This window comes from Pipistrellus kuhlii, unplaced genomic scaffold (assembly GCF_014108245.1).
Source record: "Pipistrellus kuhlii isolate mPipKuh1 unplaced genomic scaffold, mPipKuh1.p scaffold_m20_p_12, whole genome shotgun sequence".
In the NCBI taxonomy this organism is placed as follows: Eukaryota; Metazoa; Chordata; class Mammalia; order Chiroptera; family Vespertilionidae; genus Pipistrellus; species Pipistrellus kuhlii.
This window is the reverse complement of record NW_023425427.1, coordinates 43,949,865-43,972,980: the sequence shown is the minus strand read 5'-3', so window position 1 is coordinate 43,972,980 and position 23,116 is coordinate 43,949,865. Positions and strand designations below refer to the sequence as shown.

Genomic DNA, 23,116 nt, shown 5'->3' with positions numbered 1-23,116 from the left:
CCAAATGCAAAAGGAGAGCATTTTAAGGTATCAGCCATTTATTTCATTTCCTATACATTTGCCAATCAAACTGCAATTCTCCTTTTCCAAAGTTCTTTCATGAAGCGAAGTGGTGCAGCTCCTCTGACTTCTAAATGTTAAGGAAGCGATTTTTCCCCGTGTTACTCTATTTGGTTTCACAGTAGAGCCAACGGATCAATAAGTCTTTTGTACTTATTTCCATTACCTTCCATCAAAGGCAAACAAACAAAATAAATCCCCCTCTGAGTAATTGCTGTTTGTGCCCTCCTCAAGCGAAACTTTGGTAGTAAGATAAACTCCGGTGTCATTCCTGTCTCTGGGGTTCCTTTTATACACTGAGAGAGGAGCAGGGAGCAAAGCAGTCTCCTGGTGTCACGGGGAGAGACTCTGTCAAGCCGAAAGTGAGCCTCCTATCTTCCTAATGACCTCCTGCTGGCCCCGCTGGATGTAAGACAAGCTCATTTAAGCCTCTGCTGACCTTTCCCTCCTCCGGTCCCATGATTGCACCAAACCGCTGCCTACCAAATAGACAGCAAAGCCTAGTGGCAGGAGAGTGCTTCCTTTTCATGATAACAAAGAGATTTTTACAAATTTCTATGGATGGGGGTTACACTAAATCTCTTGTGGCCATGTAACTTCCATTGCACAAACCTAATGCTTCTCTACGCTCCTTATTCCTACCTCCCCTCCAAAGGAACAAGCTACACCTCTTGGGAGCATTGTCTTGAGCATTTAGGGCAGGATGCACATGCTGGATGCACAGGCAGCATTTTTCATGCCGAGACCATTGTGAAAGGGTCATCTCCCTGATTTCTACCTCTCTTAGGTCCACCCCCATCTCTCTGAATCTCTGGTAGTCTGCATTGATCTGAATCTTTCTCAAAAATAATTATTCATTTGAGATATTCGTTTTTTGCAGATCATATTTTCAAAAAATATATAGGCCCTATCACCCCAGGAAGCAGGCTGTAAGACTGCACAAGGTATTAACATTCTCATGTATCAAACCTGGTAAAAAAAAAAAAAAAAAAAATTAAAAAAAAAAAAGGTTCTCTCCTAGGTAAAAGACTCCTACCAGCTCCCTCTCGCTGTCAGTGTTCAGTTGTTGTGCTAAGAAGAAGGGAGACTTCTTTCTCGGTTGAAATTTCATAGTGAAGGTTGGGCTACAGCATTTCTTTCTTCTTCTTTTTTTAATCCTCAGAAATCATTTCATGTTTTTGCTGTAAGACTGCCACAAGCTTCAAATCAGTGAACTTGGCCGAATATGAAAGGAGTCTACACTTTCCCAAAAAATGTCACAAGAAAGGGACTTAGTAACTTTGGTTCTTGAGTGACAAGAGGGGTGTGTATGTGTGCACCTGCGTGTGTGAGAGAGAAGCAGGCCAAGGAAAGAGAAAGAAAGAGTACTTTTTAGGAAAGGACAATTTTTCTTCAGTTATTTAACATAAAACTACTCTTTTAAAAAATACCTAGATTTTATGTCCTAATGCAAGCTGCTTGAATTAAAACAGGAGTTGTAAATTCCTGGTAAAAAGCTGTTATGCCTGAAGTGTTAGTGATCGTAACTCTAGTACTTTATGGAGTTTATTACTTCTTTTATTAACTAGGAGGAAAAATGTTACCCACTTCTACTTTAATTCTTTTTCTTGCTTGCTGTAATTATTTTGACTTTACCTTAGGAAAAAAAAAAAAAGCCAAGTGTTGCTAACAGAACATATGTAAGTGATGCCTCAATTTTTCTATTGCATAGATCAGTCTGATTTATTACCAGCTGCCCAAAACTTATGCTAACACTCTAATCTAAATACAACCCCAAAATGTATATGTGTGTTTTCACATGAACATCTTCATAAATAAGAATATCAGAAGACAAATCATCCTTAATTACTAGAATAGACGTTTTTATCTTGGAAGGTAACATAGAAGGTTATGTTATCACATTGCTGGAAAATAACAAGATTTTCTACGTACAAGAAGACAGATTTGGGCAGTGAGAACAACAGACCTGCAGAAGGAAGCCCCTCCAGTGTGATGGCCAGCCGAGGGGAGCCACTCGAACCCGGCTGCCTTCTTAGTCTGCTCTGTCACCGCAGGGGCACTGGTGGGTCAGTCCGCTCACTAGTAATTGTGTTTTACAGACTTCTAAAGCAATTGGCTCAGTCAGTCCCAATTCAATAAAAGTGTAGAGCAAGAGAGAGAACACTTTTGTTCTATTTTTTACTTGAAATTATTTCATTCAGCAGTCTGTCTTTTTTATTACCAGGACTTGACATTAGCACTCCAAGCTATATTAGCATCCATTTCAGCAGTTCAGTAATGGTATTAAAAAAACACTTAACTTCAATGGTGAATGGTTGTATGACAGTACCATAAAAAATCCACATTAAAAAAAAAAAAAACCTCATGTATTTGTCTCAGCAAATTATTGTTCACTTGTTTAACCACTTCAAAACTATGTTCTCGTGATGGGCAGTCACGAGGACCTTCTTGTTCTCCGAATCAGCCAATGGGGGAGCTCTGTGGATTAGAGAATTGGGGGGAAGAGAAAAGGGAAGTGCAGTGGGAAGAGGGTGGGTAAAAATGCTGTTTACCCTGCAGTTAGATTACCTCCCATTCATCAGCAGAGATGGAATTGGCAACCTCCGAGCACCCAAGGTGAAATTCTTGGATCCTCATGCATGGCTGGGATTTGATTTTGAACCCAACCCTCTCCAAACTTGGGAGCAAAGCCTAACTACTTTGGCACTGCAGCGAGCTCATAAATGACTACATTAGGTTCTAAATTTTGATTAAACATTCAGTAATTAATCAATGGTAGACACGAAGCAGTTGGCAAGGTCCAGAGCTGCAAAATGTTTAAGACATAAAACATTACGAAGTAATTAGAATATGCTCCTTCAAGAGAAGGATTGCCTTCAATAAAGAGGTAAATGATAGCATCCTGTTTATTGTGTAGGCAGCCGGAGCAATATGATAAACTGCTGGAGATACACATATCAGTAATCATCCGCATTATTAGTGCCATTAATCATAATTCCAAAAATATGACAGCAGCAGCCAACTTTTTGACCAATTTCGCTTCTGCCTGTCGGCCATTATGACTTCGCTAATAGTCTGCGCAGCTCCTGTGCGTGGCAGTTTGCATTGAGAATGGAAGGTTAATTATATTTGAGCTGCTGATTTCCTCTCTCCTTGGAAAAGGCTTAGCACTTTGACAATCCCTGGAGCTCTCTGTTGTTAAACCAGTAAAAGTACTTTATTGAAATTTTCTCTGTTGGTCAGGAATGAGGAGATGTTTGAAATGAGATGGAAGCGCCAGGCTGGGATAGCCGCTAATGTTTCTCACTCCAGAGTGATCCTTGGACAGCAACCTGAACCCAGTGGTTTCTTTAGATCACTTTGCGCTCTCATTTCTCTTCTGCAGACAGGTAAACATCTCAGCACTGCGTAGTGATACACTAGGGCAGTGGTCGGCAAGCTCATTAGTCAACAGAGCCAGATAGCAACAGAACAACTATTGAAATTTCTTTTGAGAGTCAAATTTTTAAAACTTAAACTTCTTCTAATACCACTTCTTCAAAAGAGACTCGCCCAGGCCATGGTATTTTGTGGAAGAGCCACACTCAAGGGGCCAGAGAGCCGCATGTGGCTTGTGTGCTGTAATTTGTTGACACTGCACTAGGGAATCCTATAAGATTAGAGGTAGTCTCAATTATATATATAGGACTAAGAAGTTGAGTGGGGGTAGTTTAGAATATTGGGAGAAATAACCGCCTCTTTCATACAAAATTCTGCTTCAGCTGTACTTGTGGGAATGAAAAGTTAAAAGATTTTTTACAAAAATCAACGGAATGTTTCTAAAAATCAAGTGTTTAGTAGCATAGGTGCATTGATGGTTGGAAGTTTTCATGTGTCTGCTGAAAATTTTAACATCATTTAACCAAAGACAAAAATTAGATTTTGTGCATTGTTTTTGTTCATGTATTGTACATACCGGTTCATTTTCAACATAGAATGAATTCTAGATGAGGCTATAGCTAACTAATAATATCATCTACAAATTCTCTCCCCTGTCTTAGGGAACTCATACATTACCACTGTTATTGTCTTTTGTGAAAGATCATAATTTAATCATGTTAATGATATAAGACATTTTGAATATTTTTAGTATTTCCAATTTTTTCCCAGTGTCAGAAAGAAATTGATGTTCCATGCTGTACACATTAGAAAAGAAAGCTAAAGTTTTAAAATGGCAGAAATGTTTGAAAATCAAGAGGGGGAAAATGCATTTCTATTTTGGGAATATGTCTTCTAGACTATATAAGTCAGACTGGAAAGCAAAGATGGAAGACTTAAGAGTTAGTTCATCCAGAGTAAACATAAAATTCAAAAAATTTACCTAAAATATATCTAAACCCTTAACAAGATGCCAGCATTCTTGGCTTGGCTTTTTCTTACCAACAGAAATAGTAAACAGCACCGTATGAACTGCCTGGTTGAGAAAACGCTGTGAAAACATTATCCTGTTCACAGGTAACAGTGTCTCACATTCCAGTGTAACAGGTACCTATCGAATCATCAGGGCCCTTGAGAAGCCTCCATGCGTCACATACAACTCAAAAGTAAAATGGCTAGGGAACAGACAGGGGCGGTTGGATGTTAATACTATCTGCTCTCCCCAAATGCCATCACAACATCAACATTTTTTATGCATTCCACAGCAATGACAAATTGTTTTCTAACTGTAGCGCCAGATTTCGTATGCAAAAGACACATTTGCCTCTGCCAACAGACCAATAATTCTCACTAACATCTTCAGCGCTACAACATTTATAAAGTTGCAAAGTGGAGTAAACAAACCATCTGTTTGGCTTTTCCGTGTGTGTCACGCTTTCTTATTAGCATATTACGATTCATTTAGTAAACAAATTCGGTGATTTCATTCATGTCAAAGTTAGGTCAGAAGCTTGGAGATGATTAACATTCCTGGGACCGGCACATTAATACATTGCTTCCTCGGCAAAGTTAAATGGCTTCTCGGGAGAATCGCCCCTTGTTGACAAGATGAGACTGTCAATTTTGTTTGCCTGCCACGTGAGGGGCCGTGAGAGGATGGCAGGTCTGAGAGAGGGGAGTCGTGTAGGCAGCATAATTCACTGCGGATTGAGAAAAGAAGTCTAATTCTGATAAATGGTCGACCCCAATACATCCTACCTGTTATTACAACAGACGTGCCGTATCTGTGCAGTAAATTAGCTAACCCCCTGAAGAGTTTGGTGGGAGCTTATCTTCAAGTGAATAATTTGAATGTAGTGGGAACTGTCTGTGTGACCGGTGTGGATGATTTGTTTTATATTGAAAGGGATGGAAGTGACTGGATTTCATACTTTTAATTTGCTTAGCTTTTTTTATTTTTTTACATCTCGCATTTAATATGTACTTCTTTATGTATTTTTTAAATGTTATTCACTAGAATTTTACATTGAAGTTTTTTTTCCTAATCTTAGGAATGGTTTTCAGATCTTATGGAGGGAATTTTTAAATAATAACCTATAAAACGCAACTAGTTTTTTGTTTTGTTTTTTGCAGAAATGCATACTATCACATGACTGTAAGTATCCTGCCATTAACAGATGGCAATATAAAAATTTTGAGCAGTTAAGGACAACAGATAGTGTTATACCAAGCCAGATAAGAAGAGAATTAAGTGGGGGCAAAATTAATTTTTCTTCTGCAATTTTGGATAGCAGATATACATTTCTAGTCAGGAATATTGTTGATTCAATATCCCACAGTACACTCCAACCTAGCATCTAGATTTTTCCAGATTGGATGTAAATGTACCTCTCTATCCCCATATATACATACTAGTATACACACACACACACACACACCATAGATGTATAGTCTACTTTCAGTCAGAGTACTGCCACTTAGCAGTTCAAAACATAAGTTTGGTATTATGACCTCTCCTGTACAATATAGACCTCGTTACTTTTTGCTTTTAAGGGTGATCTTAGTCTTCAGGAGGTTTTGGTAAGCTCGCAGTATGGAAGGGGTTGGAAAGCGTGCAAAGGGCCGGAGGGAACATTGTAATTGTAAGCATAGCCCCAAGTATAGGACTCCTTCACGCCCTAATTACATGGCAGTTCCTGGCACCACACCACTGGGTTATCAATGGGGTCAGAATTACCCTCTGCTGTATTACCATTGTACTTGCTTAAATATTCCTCTGTTACATGCTTCCAACCTTGGGATCATTGTTTCCTACAGTGCATTTTTGGGAAAGCTTCTTAAGACTCATGCATAATATTGATTGAAAGCAAATAAATGTACTTTTCAGTGTCTCCCATGTGCAAAGCAGTCCACTGCAAGAGACGAGAGGTCAAATCAGATTTAATTTGTGTTGTTCTTGAAAGTGAGCATCTTGGAGCTGAATTTTGGACTACTCTTTTAATAAGCACTACTGTGTTCGCTAAGACCAGATCCCTAATAATACCATAACCTTATCCTTTCTGCTGATGAACTCATCTTCTCTCTCTACCCCAGTTATTTTTTTTGTCCTGTGAGAGGAATTTGCCTCTGCATATCTCTATTGCCAACCTAATCAAAGCAAGCAGTAGAAACAGCTTTTATACACTGTTGTAATCTTATAATATATAAGTTCCAATACAGTCTGGAATTTTGTTAATGATTATTTCCCTTCTTTCTGGAGACAAACATTCAAAACAGTCTATTTCCTAGATAAACCACCTCTCTTTCTAGAGAACTCAACATTGGTTCCTTCATGGATTCCTTCTTCCACTTCTTATATACAGCTGCATAGGGCTTCCTCTTCCTCTTCCCCTACAAGGTGGTCCTCCTAGGTCCAGAGCTCTGTGGTTTTCCTCCCATTTGGGGATCCTCTGTGTACAGCACCAGTTCTTCCTGTGCCTCTTCCGTCTTCCTGTTTACCTCTTCACTTCTCTGACCCAAATAAACTTGAAAATTGCTGTTGTCTTTGCATCTCTTCACCAGGACAGTATTTTGTGACAGTTCATTGCTTGGATTGATGATGCCAGAGTCTGACAATAGGTCTTTGTTAAAAGCGAGTGCTGCCTTTTGTCCATTCTCTGGGGGCTGAACCTAACTCTGGAGGGGCAGGATCAGCACTCTAAGGAATTCTAAGTCTTTCTCCTTCTCCTGCTTTTCCTCTTACTACCCCAGCGATACTGTGCGAGTTTGTTAGAAAATCTCAAAAGCTCACTATGATGAGAGTCAGCTAGCAGGCTTGCCACAGCCCATCCTTCCTGTCCCCACTTCAAGTGTTTTGCATAAGGCATTTAGGAGGATTATTAAACAAAAATGGAATAAATTAAGAAATGAACATAAAAGAATCAATTCCCTTGAGCTGCGGTTGCGTAATGGAAATCGACTACCATGAATGAACCCCTGTACTGAAGTTACGAACAGTGGAGCTAATGCACTGCCATGAGTTCATCTTTATTATTGCATTACACCTGAATCAATTGATAAAGTAGCTTTTTTTTTAAGCGAAGGATAGCACTTAATTGAATAAAAGTCAATGTAATTATATTAGCAGAGGCCAACAGTACTGCTGACAGCGGAAAAGGGACACTGTTGAGCCGAGTGCCAGAGTGGGTCTACACATTTCTGCACATCGTTTGGATGACAGATATTGAGGGCTGGTACATGGTCTAATTAGATTACAGGTTTCTATTGCTGTAAGTGAGAAATGAGGAGAAACATCTCTTCCTGGTAACGTATCAGTGGAGAGGTGCAATTTCACAAGTCATTTTAGAAAAGATATGTCCATCTGGGTGATCAGTGTGTCCTTTTGTCAATGTTAATTTATTCTTCCTCATTCAGAGTTTCTTTATGTGACAACAGTGTTCTCAGCAGTGAATCTAGGAAGTGGTCACTGCAGATGTCTGAGAAGCAGCACAGAGTTCTAGATTGCAGTCATTTGCAAAATGCGTCCTTGTGAAATTAAGAAAGCAGGGGAGGGTGTTCAAGATAATAAACAAGATAATAAACAGAGAAGTGTAGGATTCCATGAGCTGCTTATAGCTGGCAGATTGTTTTATCAGCAGAGTAATAGTGCAAAGTGTAACTCTATTTCCACGTTGTTGTAATAACTCTGGTGGTGTCATGCCCATATGTCGCAGTAGGCATTTCCTGCACTCTGCTTAGCAACCTGCACATGGACAGATTATCTGCCATCTGACACCAAGAAACGGGGAGACTGTGTCAGAGCAGGGGCCCTGGGGGACAACTTCTGTTTATCATTCACCTATCTGCACCCTGCATGCACCTGTGTGGAACTCATTTATGGATGACGCTGATGCTGTGAATTTGTTTTATCTTAATTTGATTTATGATTTTTGGATTATGCAGCTGATCTAAAAATCATCAAGACAGCATATGTGATGATCGCTTATGACAGAAAATGATTTTGTGATCAGAACATTTTAAATCTCTGTATTACTGTTTAAGTTTTTTTTTTAAACCAGATGTCTAGAATGTGAATTTGTTTTCTCTCTCTCTCTCTCTCTCTTTCTCTCTCTTTCTCTCTCTCTCTCTGTCTCTCATTCTTGCTTTCTTTTGTGATCGATTTAGCAAAAGATTAGAAAGCTGATCTTATTGTCACAAGGTAAGCTCAGCCTTCCTAAGTGCAGTGTGGAGGGAGGGGGCTGTGCCCCGCTCCCCCTTCAAACCCAGAGTCCGATATATATTTATTGTCTTGTGAGGAAAGGTGGGGAAGTCTTTCTCACCTTTCTTGTCTCTGAGGCACATACCTCTCAACCACCTCTTAAAAAATATGTATTAGCCATGCTCTCGCCAAACGGAGTGACTCGCTTGGGTCTTCCATACTTCCTACTTAATAATTAAGGAGATCTGTTGAACTTGATGCTGGCTATTTTGGGCCATTTTGATTATCGCAATGACTTCTCCAAGACCTAGAGCTTCTGCCATCGTTGAGAAGCTCCCATGTATCTGTCATTTGCTTACCGGTTTGTCTTCTGGGAGGGTAGTCCTCCATTTAGGTACCTGTGAAGCATGTGAGCCTTGGCAGGTGGAGAGAGGTATATGCCCAAGGGCACTCGGAAAATAAACGGGGGATGTAACCACAGAGGCGATGCTTTCAGATGGATAACAACATATCAGGCTCTGGAAGTCATGGCATTCCTATGGATGTTCTGGGACAAATCCTACCTTTTTTTACACAAGCAAAGCGCTCAGTGAGTGGAGGAAAAGTTTTGCTTGTCTAAGAAATATGGATTCCACTGTTATACTATAGAGACTATATGTTATCATTATGCTTGATTGATTGATTGATTGATTGATTTTGTAGTTATTGTGGGAATTTTGTTCTTTTTGTCCCTTTGGATTTCCTATTGTTTAATGTTGTTGTTTTTTTAAAGGTGGGTGGATTTTATCTTTTCCAAAAAAGCAGTATATCTGCTTTTCAACTTTAAAAATAATAATTAAGTTTAAAAAGTTGAATTGCTTAATGAAAACTTTTCAACTCCAAAATGTAGCAACTTCTGAAATTTTTTCATTCTAAAATGTTTTACTATTAGATTTAGCTGATATCCCAAATCAATCTGGGAAACGGGATTTATGTTAAAAATTCTGTAACCCTATTTCTAATTGCTAATGTACTCAGCTGATTTTTTTTCCTACCTAAAACTTGAAGTGTGGGAAGGTGAGGGACAAGATTTCAATTTGTAGATAATATACTATTTTTTAAATGGGTCCTTTTTCAATAAAGTGTTTGCTGTATAAAAAAAAGTTTTCTGTTTTTGGGTAAATTTAAAATATTCCGTTTTGACAAGCAGAAAGCTCCCATTCTTTTATCCCACTTAATTTCTGTTCTAAAACCTCTGCTATGAGATTGTCTGTCGCTGATGCTGCTACCTAGCAAAGCAAACAGAACAATCATTGAGAAAAAGGCGCATGGGTTCAACATTCGCCCTACCATTGAAGAATTTTTACTCTCTTATAAAAAATTATGTTAATGAAAAGCTCCCTTATTGCACTTCCCACCACCACTTATTCCCAAATCCTGAGGATGTGGGGGAAATGTTTGCTTTTATAATGGTGTAATTAGCAATGAATGTGCTTATTGGATGCCTAGAGAGAAGCCGAATGAATCCATTTTAAAATGCTCTCCTTTTTCTCCCCCTTCCCACCCGCTACCCACCCACTCCACCCCTCCTGTCCCCCCCTTCCCTCTTGTTTTCCTAGACACAGTGCCAACATAAATCTGCATCGGAAACTGTTGACCAAAGAACTCGATGACATGGGCCTGGACTCCTCACAGCCCTCGCTCAGCAAGGACCTCCGGGATGAGTTTTTGATGAAGATCTACGGAGCCCAGCACCCGCTGGGGCTGGACGTCCGGGAAGAGGCCTCGTCCCCCGCGGGCACCGAGGACTCGCACCTGAACGGGTACGGGCGCGGCATGGCCGAGGACTACATGGTCCTGGACCTGAGCACCACCTCCAGCCTGCAGTCCAGCAGCAGCATCCACTCCTCCCGAGAGTCCGACGCGGGCAGCGACGAGGGCATCCTCCTGGACGACCTTGACGGGGCGAGTGACAGCGGGGAGTCCGCGCACAAGGCCGAGGCGCCCACCCTGCCCGGCGGCCTCGGGGCCGACGTGCCGGGGTCCCTGATGTTCAACAGCTTGTCCGGGAGCAACGGCGGGATCATGTGCAACATCTGCCACAAGATGTACAGCAACAAGGGGACCCTGCGCGTTCACTACAAGACCGTGCACCTGCGGGAGATGCACAAGTGCAAGGTCCCCGGCTGCAACATGATGTTCTCCTCCGTGCGCAGCCGGAACCGGCACAGCCAGAACCCGAACCTCCACAAGAACATCCCCTTCGTGTCGGTAGATTAGTCTCGGGACGGACACCACCAATGCCAGCTCTCACCAGACGGCCTACATGTTTGAACTGCCATAGTCAGTGTGTGCTTGTGTACTTAGTGTGTGTGTGTGTGTACACATGGATGTCTCTGCGCCTGTACACACACACACACACACACACACACACACACACCTTTTCTTTTCTTTAGATATAAAAATGATAACACTAAGTGCTTTTGAATTTTTTTTTCCTTTATAATTCTGGAAAAGGAAGTTATATCATTTGGGGGGTAGAAACTAAGTACCCTTTAAAGACACACACACACACACACGCACACACACACACACACACACACACAAAGCGTGCAAGTAGCCCACATTTTGATGGAACGATAATTCTTGGTCCTCTCCAAAGAGACAGTTTGTTGTACCCATGACTGTTGCCTGCAAAAAAAGAAAAAAAGAAAAGAAAAGAAAAGAAAAGGGATTAAAAAAAAAAAAAGGAACTTCTTAATAGTTGTCTTTTGTGAACTTTAAGGTTTTGAGAGAATCTTCAACTACAGCATGGCAGATTCACCTGTAAATATTTAGCCTCGGGAGGCTAATGATGTAAAACAATTGTATTGATGTTGTTTAACTCTTTTTGTTTAATTTTTACAGTTACAACCAGCTGTTAGATAACGCAGGAAAAAAATAGTTTGCTGGCTAGCTCTACTCATTTATGTTAGCATTAATGCACATTTTTTTAAAAAAAAACAAACAAAAAACATGGTCTTGTTTTTACTACCTGCTAGATATAGTGATAAAGAGGTGCTGGCATGCTTTACAGCACAAATCTGATTTTTTAAACGTCCTGTACTAGTACATAAACCCCATCATGCACTTTTTTCATACACTACAAGGGGATGTGTAATATCCATGCTTCTTTTTTACCCTTAAACTATTGCCATACTTTACATAAGTGTCTTTTTTTTTTTTTTTAACGAAAAAAGAAAATTTCACTTGCATAAGAATGGTCTGGTCAGTATAGGGCACAAATGCCAAACAAAAGTATTAATGTTAACACAAAACTGCCAACTTTGCACAAGTTTCCAGAAAAGAAAATACAATTAGTCACTCAACATAACCACAGGCCAATTTGTCGGCCACCAGAAAACCGCTCTAAAAAAAAACAAAAAAAAAACACTTGGTGATTCTTTCAAGTGCCGAATGTTATTAGAATCAACATTGCATCCTTCTTGCTTATATGTTAAGTTACATAAAAGGAAAACAAAATTATGTGGTGTGAAACAGCCAAGGCATTTATTCTTTAGAGGCAGGATAATATTTCAGGATACAAAAGCCCAAATTACTCACTATGGAACAAAGCTGCATACAGTAGGCGAGTTGAGCATACATTTCCAAGGACCTAACCCGTATCCTTTAAAAAGAAAGAGAGAGTCGGAGCTGGGCTGGGCTGTTGTATGGCTGGCTGATTTGTCGCAAGTTCTTCAGTACTGCTGTGATTCAGGCTCCTTTGATAGGCAAAATCAAAAGGCATTGAACAGCAGCCGCACTCGGAAGCTTTGAAAACATGTGCTGAACTTGAATTGAGCAACACTCCCTTCTGAAAAGCCAGAGAACGGGGGTTTAACACGAGATCTCTCACTGGTTAGTGTTTTGTGTTTCCCTGCGCGATTTGTCACAGAGAAATGAAAACAAGCCTAAAACCAAGCAGTTGAGAGTGAGAAAGACGGGGTGGGGGGGAGGTGGAGGGGAGATGATTCTCCAAACCTGTTTTGTTTTGTTCTGTTTTGTTTTGTTTCTGATGTTTACACATGTTGCCTGAGCTGGTTAACCACATCGGCAGCCTCGGCTACCACAACATACTGACTAAATGATGATATTTACTCAAGTTCAGTCTGCAGCCAAAGCCATTAGGGTGTGCATTGCAGACTGTGTTTTGTTGTCTTTTTTTTTTTTTTTTTTCTTAAGTGAAGGGGTGGGGGAAGATAAACAGGGAATAGTTTGTCAAACAGTACACAGTAATTTCAAGAGAATGTATTTCTTTTCTGCATTTAATGGCCTCAAACATTTCTCATCAATCTAAATGTTAGAAATACCTACCCCTTTGTTTTAACTTTGCATTTCATTTCCATTTTTCATATGTTTTGTAATTATTTTTTCTATGTTCACCATCAGCATTCACTTCCGTTAAATTTGCCAAAGGAAACTGTTGATATGTTTCTGTTGTTATTATTCCTATAGGATTTATTGTACCTCACAGTATTTATTGTTTCCAAAAAAAAAAAAATAAGCATCATTAGTTGTGGATACAGTATTTTTATTTGTGAAAAGTTCAGAAACAATAGCTTCTTAGAGATAAGCTAGACTTGTCTGCGAGCTTTATCTTTTCATCTCCTTCCCAGGATGCCATGGGGTTCATTTAGTTCTTCATTTGTTCCGCAGCGAGGAAAGACCAAAATTATTTGCAGTACAAAAGAAATCTTACTAAACACTATGTCTCTTAAATGACAAATGTTTACGGTAAAAAGCTGAGGAATTAGTAATAACTGTTGTTGTTTTCTTGTATCTTTGGATTCCCCAAAATCCTAATGGCTTTATTTTGGTGTTGTGTTAAATGGAATAGACGGAGATGTTTCCTTTTGTTTTATACCATATTAGACTCTGTACAGTATGTTTGTGAAAGATTGAACTAGAATAATGAAAGTTTGTTTGCAAACATGTTGGTCCTCTTAGCGTTCTCTGTGTTGCGCTGTTGACCCATTTGACCAAGTGATTCCGTTCAAAAGGATGGGGGGGGGGGGTGTTTTTAGCATCACAACAGGAGCTCACAGAAACACTAGCTTATTTTGGAGTGTGTGTAGGCAGAATTATACCCCGTTTTATGCAAATAACACATTTTATTTCAGCGATTTTTTTTAAAGGTACACTCTTGGTTGAGCTGTTTGAACTCATCCTGTTGTACAGAATCAATGTTTAGTCTGTTTAATTTAATGTCAACGGAAAGGTCAGATAGCCCTAATGAGTGAATTACAGAGCTGCCAGCAAATGAACCAGGCTTAGAACTAATGTGTGTTCCTTGCCACAATCGGACTAAGGTGAATAGCCAGGTAGAACAAGTCTAGATGCAGCAAGATTCCCAAAGTAGGAATTCCCTTGCTCGGGAACATGAAAGAGCTCCACGACATTTTGTCAGAGATATGGCAATGAATTCTGGAGAACTCACCCTGCTTAAATATCTTCCCAAATTGCTACTGCTTTTGTGCCTCCAATGCCCATATGGAATGGTGGCCTTCTAAATGGGTGAATCACATTTTCCAATGCAAAGCCGATTTGCCTAAAAGGGACAGGGGGAGTGGACAGAAGTGGTACATAAATAACAGGTACAATCATGAAACATACTGTTTAGTCCTGAAGTGTTGCTTGTTTAGGGTGTGTGCCTGCGTGCAATGTTTTAACTCACCTATAAGTCTAGGTAAGAGGTGATCCCAAGGCTTTTTTGCAAGCAGAAAGGATAGAGAGATCAGCATATTAATCATTGAGCCCTTCATCTTTGCCCATTCCTACTCATTTGCTTTTTCACAGGAGATTCCTGCTGTGCAATGATTTCTCTCTAGCTGCATCCATTCTGTGCTGGCTGAAAATGAATAGTGACGCTGGTTTTCATCCAAGCGGCCTTTCCCCGTTTGATTGGTTTTAACCAGACTTTTGTCACAGGTACAAAATTAGGAAGTATTATGAATGTGCATGTTCAGTAGGCGATGCTTAAATTCCTATTCTGATTGTTTTAAACTACACTTTTGTAAATACCAGAAACGCTTATTCTACTTTAGGGACTATCTGCATGCTGTGGAGGGGGATGACAAAGAGCAGGAAAAGGGATAGGCAATAAGTAATTTGGTTTTTAAAACGTGATAAAAAGTTTGACACACTGTTCTGCCATCAATTGTATTGAAATAATTCAACCCAATGTAATGCATTTCAGGTCGTAGTCCAGCCACCCCGTTCATCCTGACACCTTTTACAGGTTTACAGGTGTTAATATTTTCCTTCTGGCTATGATAAACATCTGTTTTTGAAAACATTTTTAATACAAGGGTGCCACTGACTTTGTAGTATATGATTCCTTTGATTGTGAATTTCCAGGCCCTTTCCGTAAGAGGCCAATGGCACTTAACTAGTTAACAGCCCTGTTAGTGTGTACATTGCTCTTTAAAAAAAAAAAAAAGAAAGAAAGAAAGACTATACCAAGAATTGGCTGTTCCAGAGGCATTCTCCTCATTTTACTCAGGAGAAACCATGCATTAGGTTCTCACCAAATAAAATAAATGTGACCTTTTGTTCCCCATCCTCTCTGTACACACCCCAGATGTGTGCCAAGCAAATGAGAAGGGGAGCCCTTGGCAATTAGAACATAAAGAAGCCGGTAACCAGATTGAGACGGACGTGCTGCTAACTGCTAACAGTTGACCTGAGCAGTCCTAACTTGTACGTAGACTGTTAGTGTTGAGTTAGATTGACTAACAGAGTAAATAAAATTCAACTGTAATAAGACACGCTACATCTGCTCTCGTAAAGAAAGAAATCACCCAGAAAAACCTTACATTCTTTCTATCAACACACTCCTTTTCTCAAGAACTCCCTTTTTAAAATTCCGACTAACAAATTTCATTTTAAAAAAATAATAATAACACATATTCCCCCGAACTCAGAATATTTATTAAAGGATTTTGTTTTTTTCCTTCTCAATTCTTTGTGTTACTTTTTTTTTTTTTTTTAATGGGGAGAGTCTCCACAAGTAAGGAGGACAAGAAAAGGCAGGTGCCACGGAGACTGGAAGAAAACTAGAGGCCCAGTGAGTGAGACACACTGAGGAGGGGAGGCGCCCACCCTGCTTGAGGGGAGCTGAAAAAGAAACAGTAAATGCACTGAAAGTGTGTGTGCAAGTGTGGTGCAATCTGCCTCGCAGTGGCTGGGGTTGTGCTGATGCTGCGCCCTGCCTGGGACAGCTCAAGGTCCTTAGGGCCATGAGAGCCAACAAGGCAATCATGCAGGTTTTTTTTTCTTCTTCTTTTTTTTTTTTTTTTTTAATGTGAAGTGATGCGAGAGTCCCTTAGGAAGCAAAAGGATGCTATGGGTCCACCTAGGTCAGTGGTCAGCAAACTGTGGCTTGAGTGTGGCTCTTCCACAAAATACCACGTGCGGGCGCACACGTACAGTGTGATTGAAACTTTGTGGCCCATGTGCAAAAGTCAGTTTTCAGCTCTCAAAAGCAATTTCAGTGGTTGTACCATTGATATTTGGCTCTGTTGACTAATGAGTTTGCCAACCACTGACCTAGGTTATAGTAATGGCCGGTGGTCAAGCCTTGCGCTGGCTGTGATGAGAAGAAGTGAGTGGTAGCCAGCGGGATCTGTTCTTTTCCATCGCTGCTTTTGCTCGCCCCCATAGCTATGATTGTATTGCTACTTGGCTAAAGTTCTCTTGATCAAAATGTGAGCTCATTTACCTTCCTGCAAAACATCCAGCTAGCTTCTCTGTCTTCACGTCATCCGGCAAAGCTGAACTACATGTTGTAGTCTTACTTGTGCTAATATTAAGGCCACATCTGATCCGTCCTAGATTCATTGTCATAATTCCTGTAGTTGGAGAGTGGCTCACCATAAATGCTCACTTTCCATTAGAATTGTATAAATCCAGCTAGAAGTGAGCAGCGCATTCATGTACCATCGCTCTTGCCCAGACACCCATCCATCCCAGGGCTATGTCATCCTTCTCACATCTTGCACAGAATCACGTGGTCATTCAGCAATAGCTGGACATCAGTACTGTCTTTTTGGCATTTGTTGAAAAATCCAAATGCCTAATAACAGGGAGTTACAAACGAGGCATTTTTACAAGTACACTGAATTGGATCAGCGTTATTGTTCATTATGATGCTATATATATATTTTGAAGCAACGTACTATAGTTGTCATAAAACTATCTTTATTCTTCTTCTCTAAAGCATTGTTGTAAATTCATTTGACCTTTACGGGGGGAAAAAATATTTTCTATACAGACTCTCCAGACAAGGTTCGGTTTGTAACAAATAATGGACCATTACAAAGGAGGAAGGGGAAAGCCTTGGCTGAGCAGAGAGAAGCTTCGGTTCAATTTCACCTCATATCTTTCTAATAACTTACTTGTCACTTTATTACCTTCCAGTAATGTGAACGCTGCTGACAAGACTGTCACACTAACAGCAGACAACACCCTCTCCGCTCCAGCCCCAGCTCCCCTGGCTACTTACTGCCCTGGCCCTGAAGGGACACAAACTAATAGTGTGCTTTCCAGTTCAGCACTTGGCCATCAAATATAAAAGGATGCGTAATTGCCTGTTTATCCCTTGTGAAGGGGAAATTGAGTACAAGGGCTAGGCTTTCCCACTTAGTTCCCTGAGGTACACACTATCAGTCTCTCTCTCTCTCACTCTCGCTCGCTCTCGCTCTCTCTCGCTCTCTCTTTCTTGCTCTCTCTCACCCACCCTCTCCGCCACCTCTCTCTCCCCTCCCACCACTTAGATCCGTAGCACAAAACTGCATCTTTGGTAAGCCCAGGGCTGCCTCTAGATGCCCTCTCCAGCCATCATGACTTCTGAAATAAAGGGCCAGTAGAGAGATGCTGGCTATGACAGCATGCTTTGCATCTTTGGAACTTGAATATTGCAACTGCACACCCATCCATTTGGGGAGAACTGGGCATGGCCCTGTGATTTCCCACAAGGGAAGCCTTACAATATATTTCTTCCCCTTCAGAAAGTTCACATTTTAAGCAAATGGTTGTGCGTGGTGGTAAAGAAAAGCACTTGCTTTTTTAGCGTTGGCATCCAAACAGTGTTTAACATATATAGATGTATCTCTCAATGAAAACCTCCAAACCCATAGTGTGATAGTGTGACATGGCAGATTAACCTTCATTTTTTAAAAACTGGATTGACAATCTAAAATAAATAAAAGGCATGGGGGTTTTAGTCTAATCACTAAAACAGAGACTACCCTATTCCTAAAAGTTAAATTCCCCACTTTGGGAGAATTTTTGCAAGTATAAGTACAATGAGCTTTACAAAAATCAAGTGACAAGGGGACAAAAGGTACTGAGGAAAAACACATGGAAATGTTATATTCCAAAATACCTTGAGCCCAAGTAACCTGTAGGCATTGTATTGGCTGCTACTTCTGCATACTGAACTACACAGAGGATGGTTGACACATGGCTGATTAGTGGCTAAATTAAGTGCAAGGTGTATTTGTGACCTTCGATATGGAGCTTGGGGACCCCACACTTCCTTCCAGCTCCCCCATAGCCAGTCTGGCAGATGCTGTTGACCCGGCTGCTACAGTCACATTGCAAATATTTTTGTCAACCGAGTAAGACACATGTAGGTGTCTTTGATGTGAACTTATGGCAAGAGAGAAACGAAGCATATTTAGAGGTAGACACCTTCACAGGTCTGATTGGACCAACCTGTGCTGAGCAGGTTCATGAACCAGTCTGGGCACTGGGAAGAAAGCACTTTGAGCAAGGAATCTCAGTGTCAGAGAACAGTAATTGGCCTGAGATGTTTTTTAAGTTTCTCTAGGATGTGTATGTTATAATCGTTTCTCAAACACCGTATTAGAATCTTCCATTAAAAATCAGTTGCCAAAATTGCACAGATTCTGCTAAATAGCAGCATTGCTCCCTTTGAATAACAGGGATGCTTACGGACATTTCTAAGTTTTTTAATGCTTTTTTTTTAGCTTCTTTTTTTTCTTAAAGAACCCTTGAAGAGAAGGAAAAACCGATAAAGGTATTTTAACAGAAATGGAGAGACATAGATAGTATAAAAATATATTTCTTGAAGAGAGTATCTAAGTGCTATACCAAGACTTTATAAGGCTTCCTGTTGCCAAATGTGATGTTGAAATAATGCACAAGGAAGATGGCAGATGGCAAATCAATCCATTATTACCCAGCTCTGCCCACGTCTGTTAGGGAACTCTAGGATTGAGGTGACTCGGGAGACCCTGGAGATGTGAGAGGTCCATTCATCATTTTCCAAAAAACAGGGTGGGGAAGGGTAGGGAGGCCTCTTGGTAGGCCCCTGCATGGTGCCCTGACCTGGCCCTTGTTTCGGTGGGAGCCTGGCTGCCTGCCTTCCCCTTGGGGGGAGACAGAGCATTCCTGCCCGCCAGAGAATCGGTGCCACCGCCGCCGGGAGAAGCATTGATTCATGAGGTGCAATGCTCTTGAACTCCCAGACGATGTGCTGAGTTCATCAGTTCACTTAAGATGTACACACCAAGGCTGATTGTTTTTCCTTCGCCTGGTACTCCATTTGGAGCAGTTTTGCATGTCTTTGTACAGAGTAACCCATTCCTCTCATTGCCTATCTTAATCTCCCCTGACCTTTGCATTATCTTTCCGCTGCACCCTTTGCTCTTTTGAGCTCACCCACCCCCTTAAAAAAAAAAATCTTTTCTGAAGCCGGAAGGTGGAACACGCCTTCATCCCGATGCTGATTGCTTTGGAAACATTTGTGTTCTACCCTGCCCAGGGTTTACAGAAGGCGAATTAAGTTAATAAGATTATATATTACCCAATACGGAAGAGTTATAATATATGGTGCACTTGCTTTCCTGTGCAAACTTTGGTTCAGGGGCCCTGCAGAGAAACCATAGCATTTTCCTACCAATGCCAGTGTGAAAAGTGCGGGAGAACTCCAATGAGAGGAGGTAAGGGTCAATGGGGGGGAGAAGGGAGACACCAGGAAGCTTCTGTCTGTGGTGTCTGGGCCTTTCCTCCGAGGTGGAAGGGAGCTGGAGCTGTGGGGAAGAAAGCTGTCTGTTTTCTCTGCTCATCACGGGTGGGGGTCCTTTCAGAACTAGCGACCTCCCTCACCCAGGTGGGAGGACACTCACCTTTCTTCCCGCCCCACCCGCACTGGCCTGTCTCCGTGACAGAAACATTTGATCCAGCCTGCACATTGGACAGCAGAGGTGGCCAAAGGGAACGGAAATATCTTGAGGAAAAAGGAGTTTTCACCAAGATATGTCTCCTCCCTCCCCCAGAGTTTGGGGGTTTCTGCTTTTTTTTGTTTTTGTGTCATGCTCATCTGCATCAGACCGGTCTCACCTGCTAAGCTTGTGGGGGCACCAGAGTCTGCACCATGAGAGGTGGCGGCACCGAGGGATGGGGACCGCTCATTTCCCTGGTCGCATCGTCATGACGTCGGTAGCATCATAAATACTGTCTGTACCTTGAACAAGGGTTTTTGTTTTGTTTTTGTTTTTTTATCAGTAGTCTAAGGGAATTAAAAGTTTTTATTTGCTACTTCCTTTGTTGTATTTTCTGTACTATAACTGTCTACGGTATGTCTTTTGCATAAAATGCATAAGGGTTTGGGGATGTAAATGGAATTTTATTCATATTTTGTCCAAATACCTCTTGTAATTTGTATCAAAATTCTTGTACAATTTTTATATTAAAGATTTATCAGTCACTGATCTCTTTGTACCTTCTTGATTTGAAGAAACCTCAACAAACTCCCAAGAGACCTTTACAAAATACACCTGGGAACACGTCAGCTCACATGGTAATTTACCTATGAAAATACGCTTGCTGGGAAGTTCAGAGTCAATCCACTATGGGGACTAAATTCTGGTTTATTTCATATACTTCTTAGAAATATCAAACGTCTCTCTTGCTCAGAAGGCAACTCTGATTCAGGGCTACACCCATCCCAGCCAGTCCCGATGGCGCCCTGCAAACACCGACCTGAGTCCTTCCTCGCCAGATGATCCTTTGGGGCTGCCTGTTCTGTGTCTCCCCAGAACCCCTCTCCCGGAGCCTTTGTCCACACTCTGTTAAGGAAAGGAAGACCAGGGAAGAGCTTGGGTACCTTTGCACCTCAGCTTTCTGCAAATAGGCCTCCTCCCCACTTCCCACCCTGTGACATGTGGACAGCAGCCACAGGACAATGATTATATGTATATTTTTCAGACTCAGTGCTGTGTTTCGGTTTATATTCTCTTGGCAGCGGTTTTCTGTGGATTTTGCTCGTTATAATCTAAGAATAAAACTAGCCAATGGGGAGATGTCATAACCGGCGACATTTCCTCCTGTCTTCCTGCTTGCGGGACAGCGGGGAAGAGTTCGCCCACCTCTTAAACCAATCCTAGCTGAAGATTGGAAGGGAGATTATACAATAGGTCCTCTTTCTTGCAATTTCGTATTTTCTCTTCATCCCTGGAGCCAGATTGGTCCAAATGCCCTCAGTTTGCATCACCCACTTCTCCAACGTCCTCCAACCTGTAACCAGGGACGGGAGCTACCCTCACTCTATAGCAACCCCCGGCCCAGGCCTCTGGCCGGTAAGCAGCTGGACAGGCTGTGTGTACCTGCCCGGCTGCCAGGCCCACAGCAAGGAGCTGTCCAGCCAGCTTCCGATGCCACTGCCCGAGGGTCCCTCTCCAGACAACAGGGATGCCAGCCCCCACGCCTTACCCTGATCTCCTTCCTTTCCTTTGAGGACCTGTAGGCAGGTTTCAGGGTTAGGAGGAAGAGATGAAACATTTAAACAACTTTGAAGAAGTGGAGGCACCTGGTGATTGAATGTCAGGGATGCCTGAGCATAGTCCTGCAGGAAGCCCGGGCGTGACTATGATCTCTTCGTCTGTCCTAACGTTGGCAGGAGCCCTCCCCCAAATGGCTCTTTCTAAAGACGTGTTTCACTTGCTATTGAATGGTGGGACCCCCCCCTGTTTGGGAAGGAGGCTCCATGGAGACAGCTCTGGGCACAAAGCGAATCAGACCGCCCTCGTGGTGGCCAGTGGCCCTCCCGAATCGCCGGAAGACCTGCCGTCGGCTCGTTTGCCCAGAGTCAGTTGCCAGTGTGACAGTAGATTAAGTGCCACTAATTTAATAAACCTGCTCTGTCGATGGAGACCAGAGAGGATGGCGCTGTGAGGGGGTTTGGGAGGGCGGCCAGGCATTGAGTTGCCTGAAGTGATGCTGGGGGAATCTATCCATCCTCAGCCAGCCGCGGTTATTTTTAGTCACCTGACTCTCGGGCACCCCAATCATTACCCATATTCATCAGAGAGGCATAATGAACAGAGGTATTGATTAACGGAGCGGCTGAGAGATTTCCCAACAGTGCTAGTTCACATTGATAGGCGTCTGATGGGAATCCAGGCCGCACGGCCCTGGAACATAACTTACTGTGTTCTAGGTCCCTCCATTGATTTTTATTTCGGGGGTGGGGCAGAGGGACTGCACAGTGATGCTCCCTTGACCTTTCCCTGAAACCTTTTTGGGAGGAAAAAAGAAAGAAAGAGAAACCCACTCGCTGCCATAGTCAGCAAGCACTCAGCCCTGTTCTGCTTCCTGCTTCTCCGCGGGCCGCTGTCCTCCTCCTCCGTGCTATCTTGATTTACAGACATTTGCTCCAAGCTGGGACCTGCCCGTCAGAACTCAGAGCCATCAGGCCTAGGAAGCCCTCCCTCCCCTAAAGATCGGCATATGGCTTCGGGAAATTACCTTGCGAGGCTAATTGCACCGAGCTGGCATGCTAGGAGCATAATGAGTCCCAATTTCAGCATGCCGACCCCGGGCCCCGTGATGCCAGCGCAGAGTAACTTTCCAAGCAGTTTGCTCATGGCAGGAATCCTCATTGAGCTGCTGTTTGCAAAAGGCATTTGGTTCCATGTCTAGTGCGCACCCGGAACCTGCACCACCGCTGCCATTCAGGCGGACGAGGGAGTTCCTTGTGCTCTTCGCAGGAGCCCTTGTCCTTCCCGAGAACCAGGGGTGACCCAAACGCCATCCCCACCAGAAGCCATGTGCTGCCTGGAGGGCGGCGTGCCGCTCAAATGCTGACATGTAACTAGAAACCATTAGACCCCAAGGAGGGAAAAGTAAAGCAGTAAGACAAGGGCAGCTGTAAAAAACAAAGCTCAGATGCACCATTAGAAACCAGCAGTTCACAGAGCACAATTGTCTGTCACCCTCGCGGGATGTCAGTAACGCTCGCTTGTGCATTAATGAAACGCTGTGGGAACGCTAAGTCACCCCTCAGCCCCTGAAGCTAGAGCGGGGCTTCTCTTTCCTCCAGGCGTGCCGAGGCTGAGCCTGGGTGTTTGATGCTTAATTGTCTTTGCCTGAGACCATCCTCTCCACGGCGCCGAAATG

General features: G+C 42.3%; 1 protein-coding gene across 14 annotated transcripts in view; it reads left to right on the top strand.

Annotated features, from left to right (window-relative positions):
* The window catches only part of BNC2 (basonuclin 2), a 432,069-nt gene extending 411,641 nt beyond the window's left edge, over positions 1-20,428 (top strand). For 7 of the 14 annotated variants that reach the window (XM_036434122.2, XM_036434117.2, XM_045580260.1 and 4 more), the window contains one exon: positions 10,273-20,428. In XM_036434122.2, coding sequence (XP_036290015.1) covers positions 10,273-10,933 — 661 coding nt within the window. In that variant the 3' untranslated portion in view covers positions 10,934-20,428. Of the gene's footprint in view, positions 1-8,640; positions 8,675-10,272 lie in introns of all 14 variants that reach the window. The other 7 variants (XM_045580265.1, XM_045580262.1, XM_045580259.1 and 4 more) reach the window with 5 other exon arrangements.
* The last annotated feature ends 2,688 nt before the right edge of the window (positions 20,429-23,116 follow it).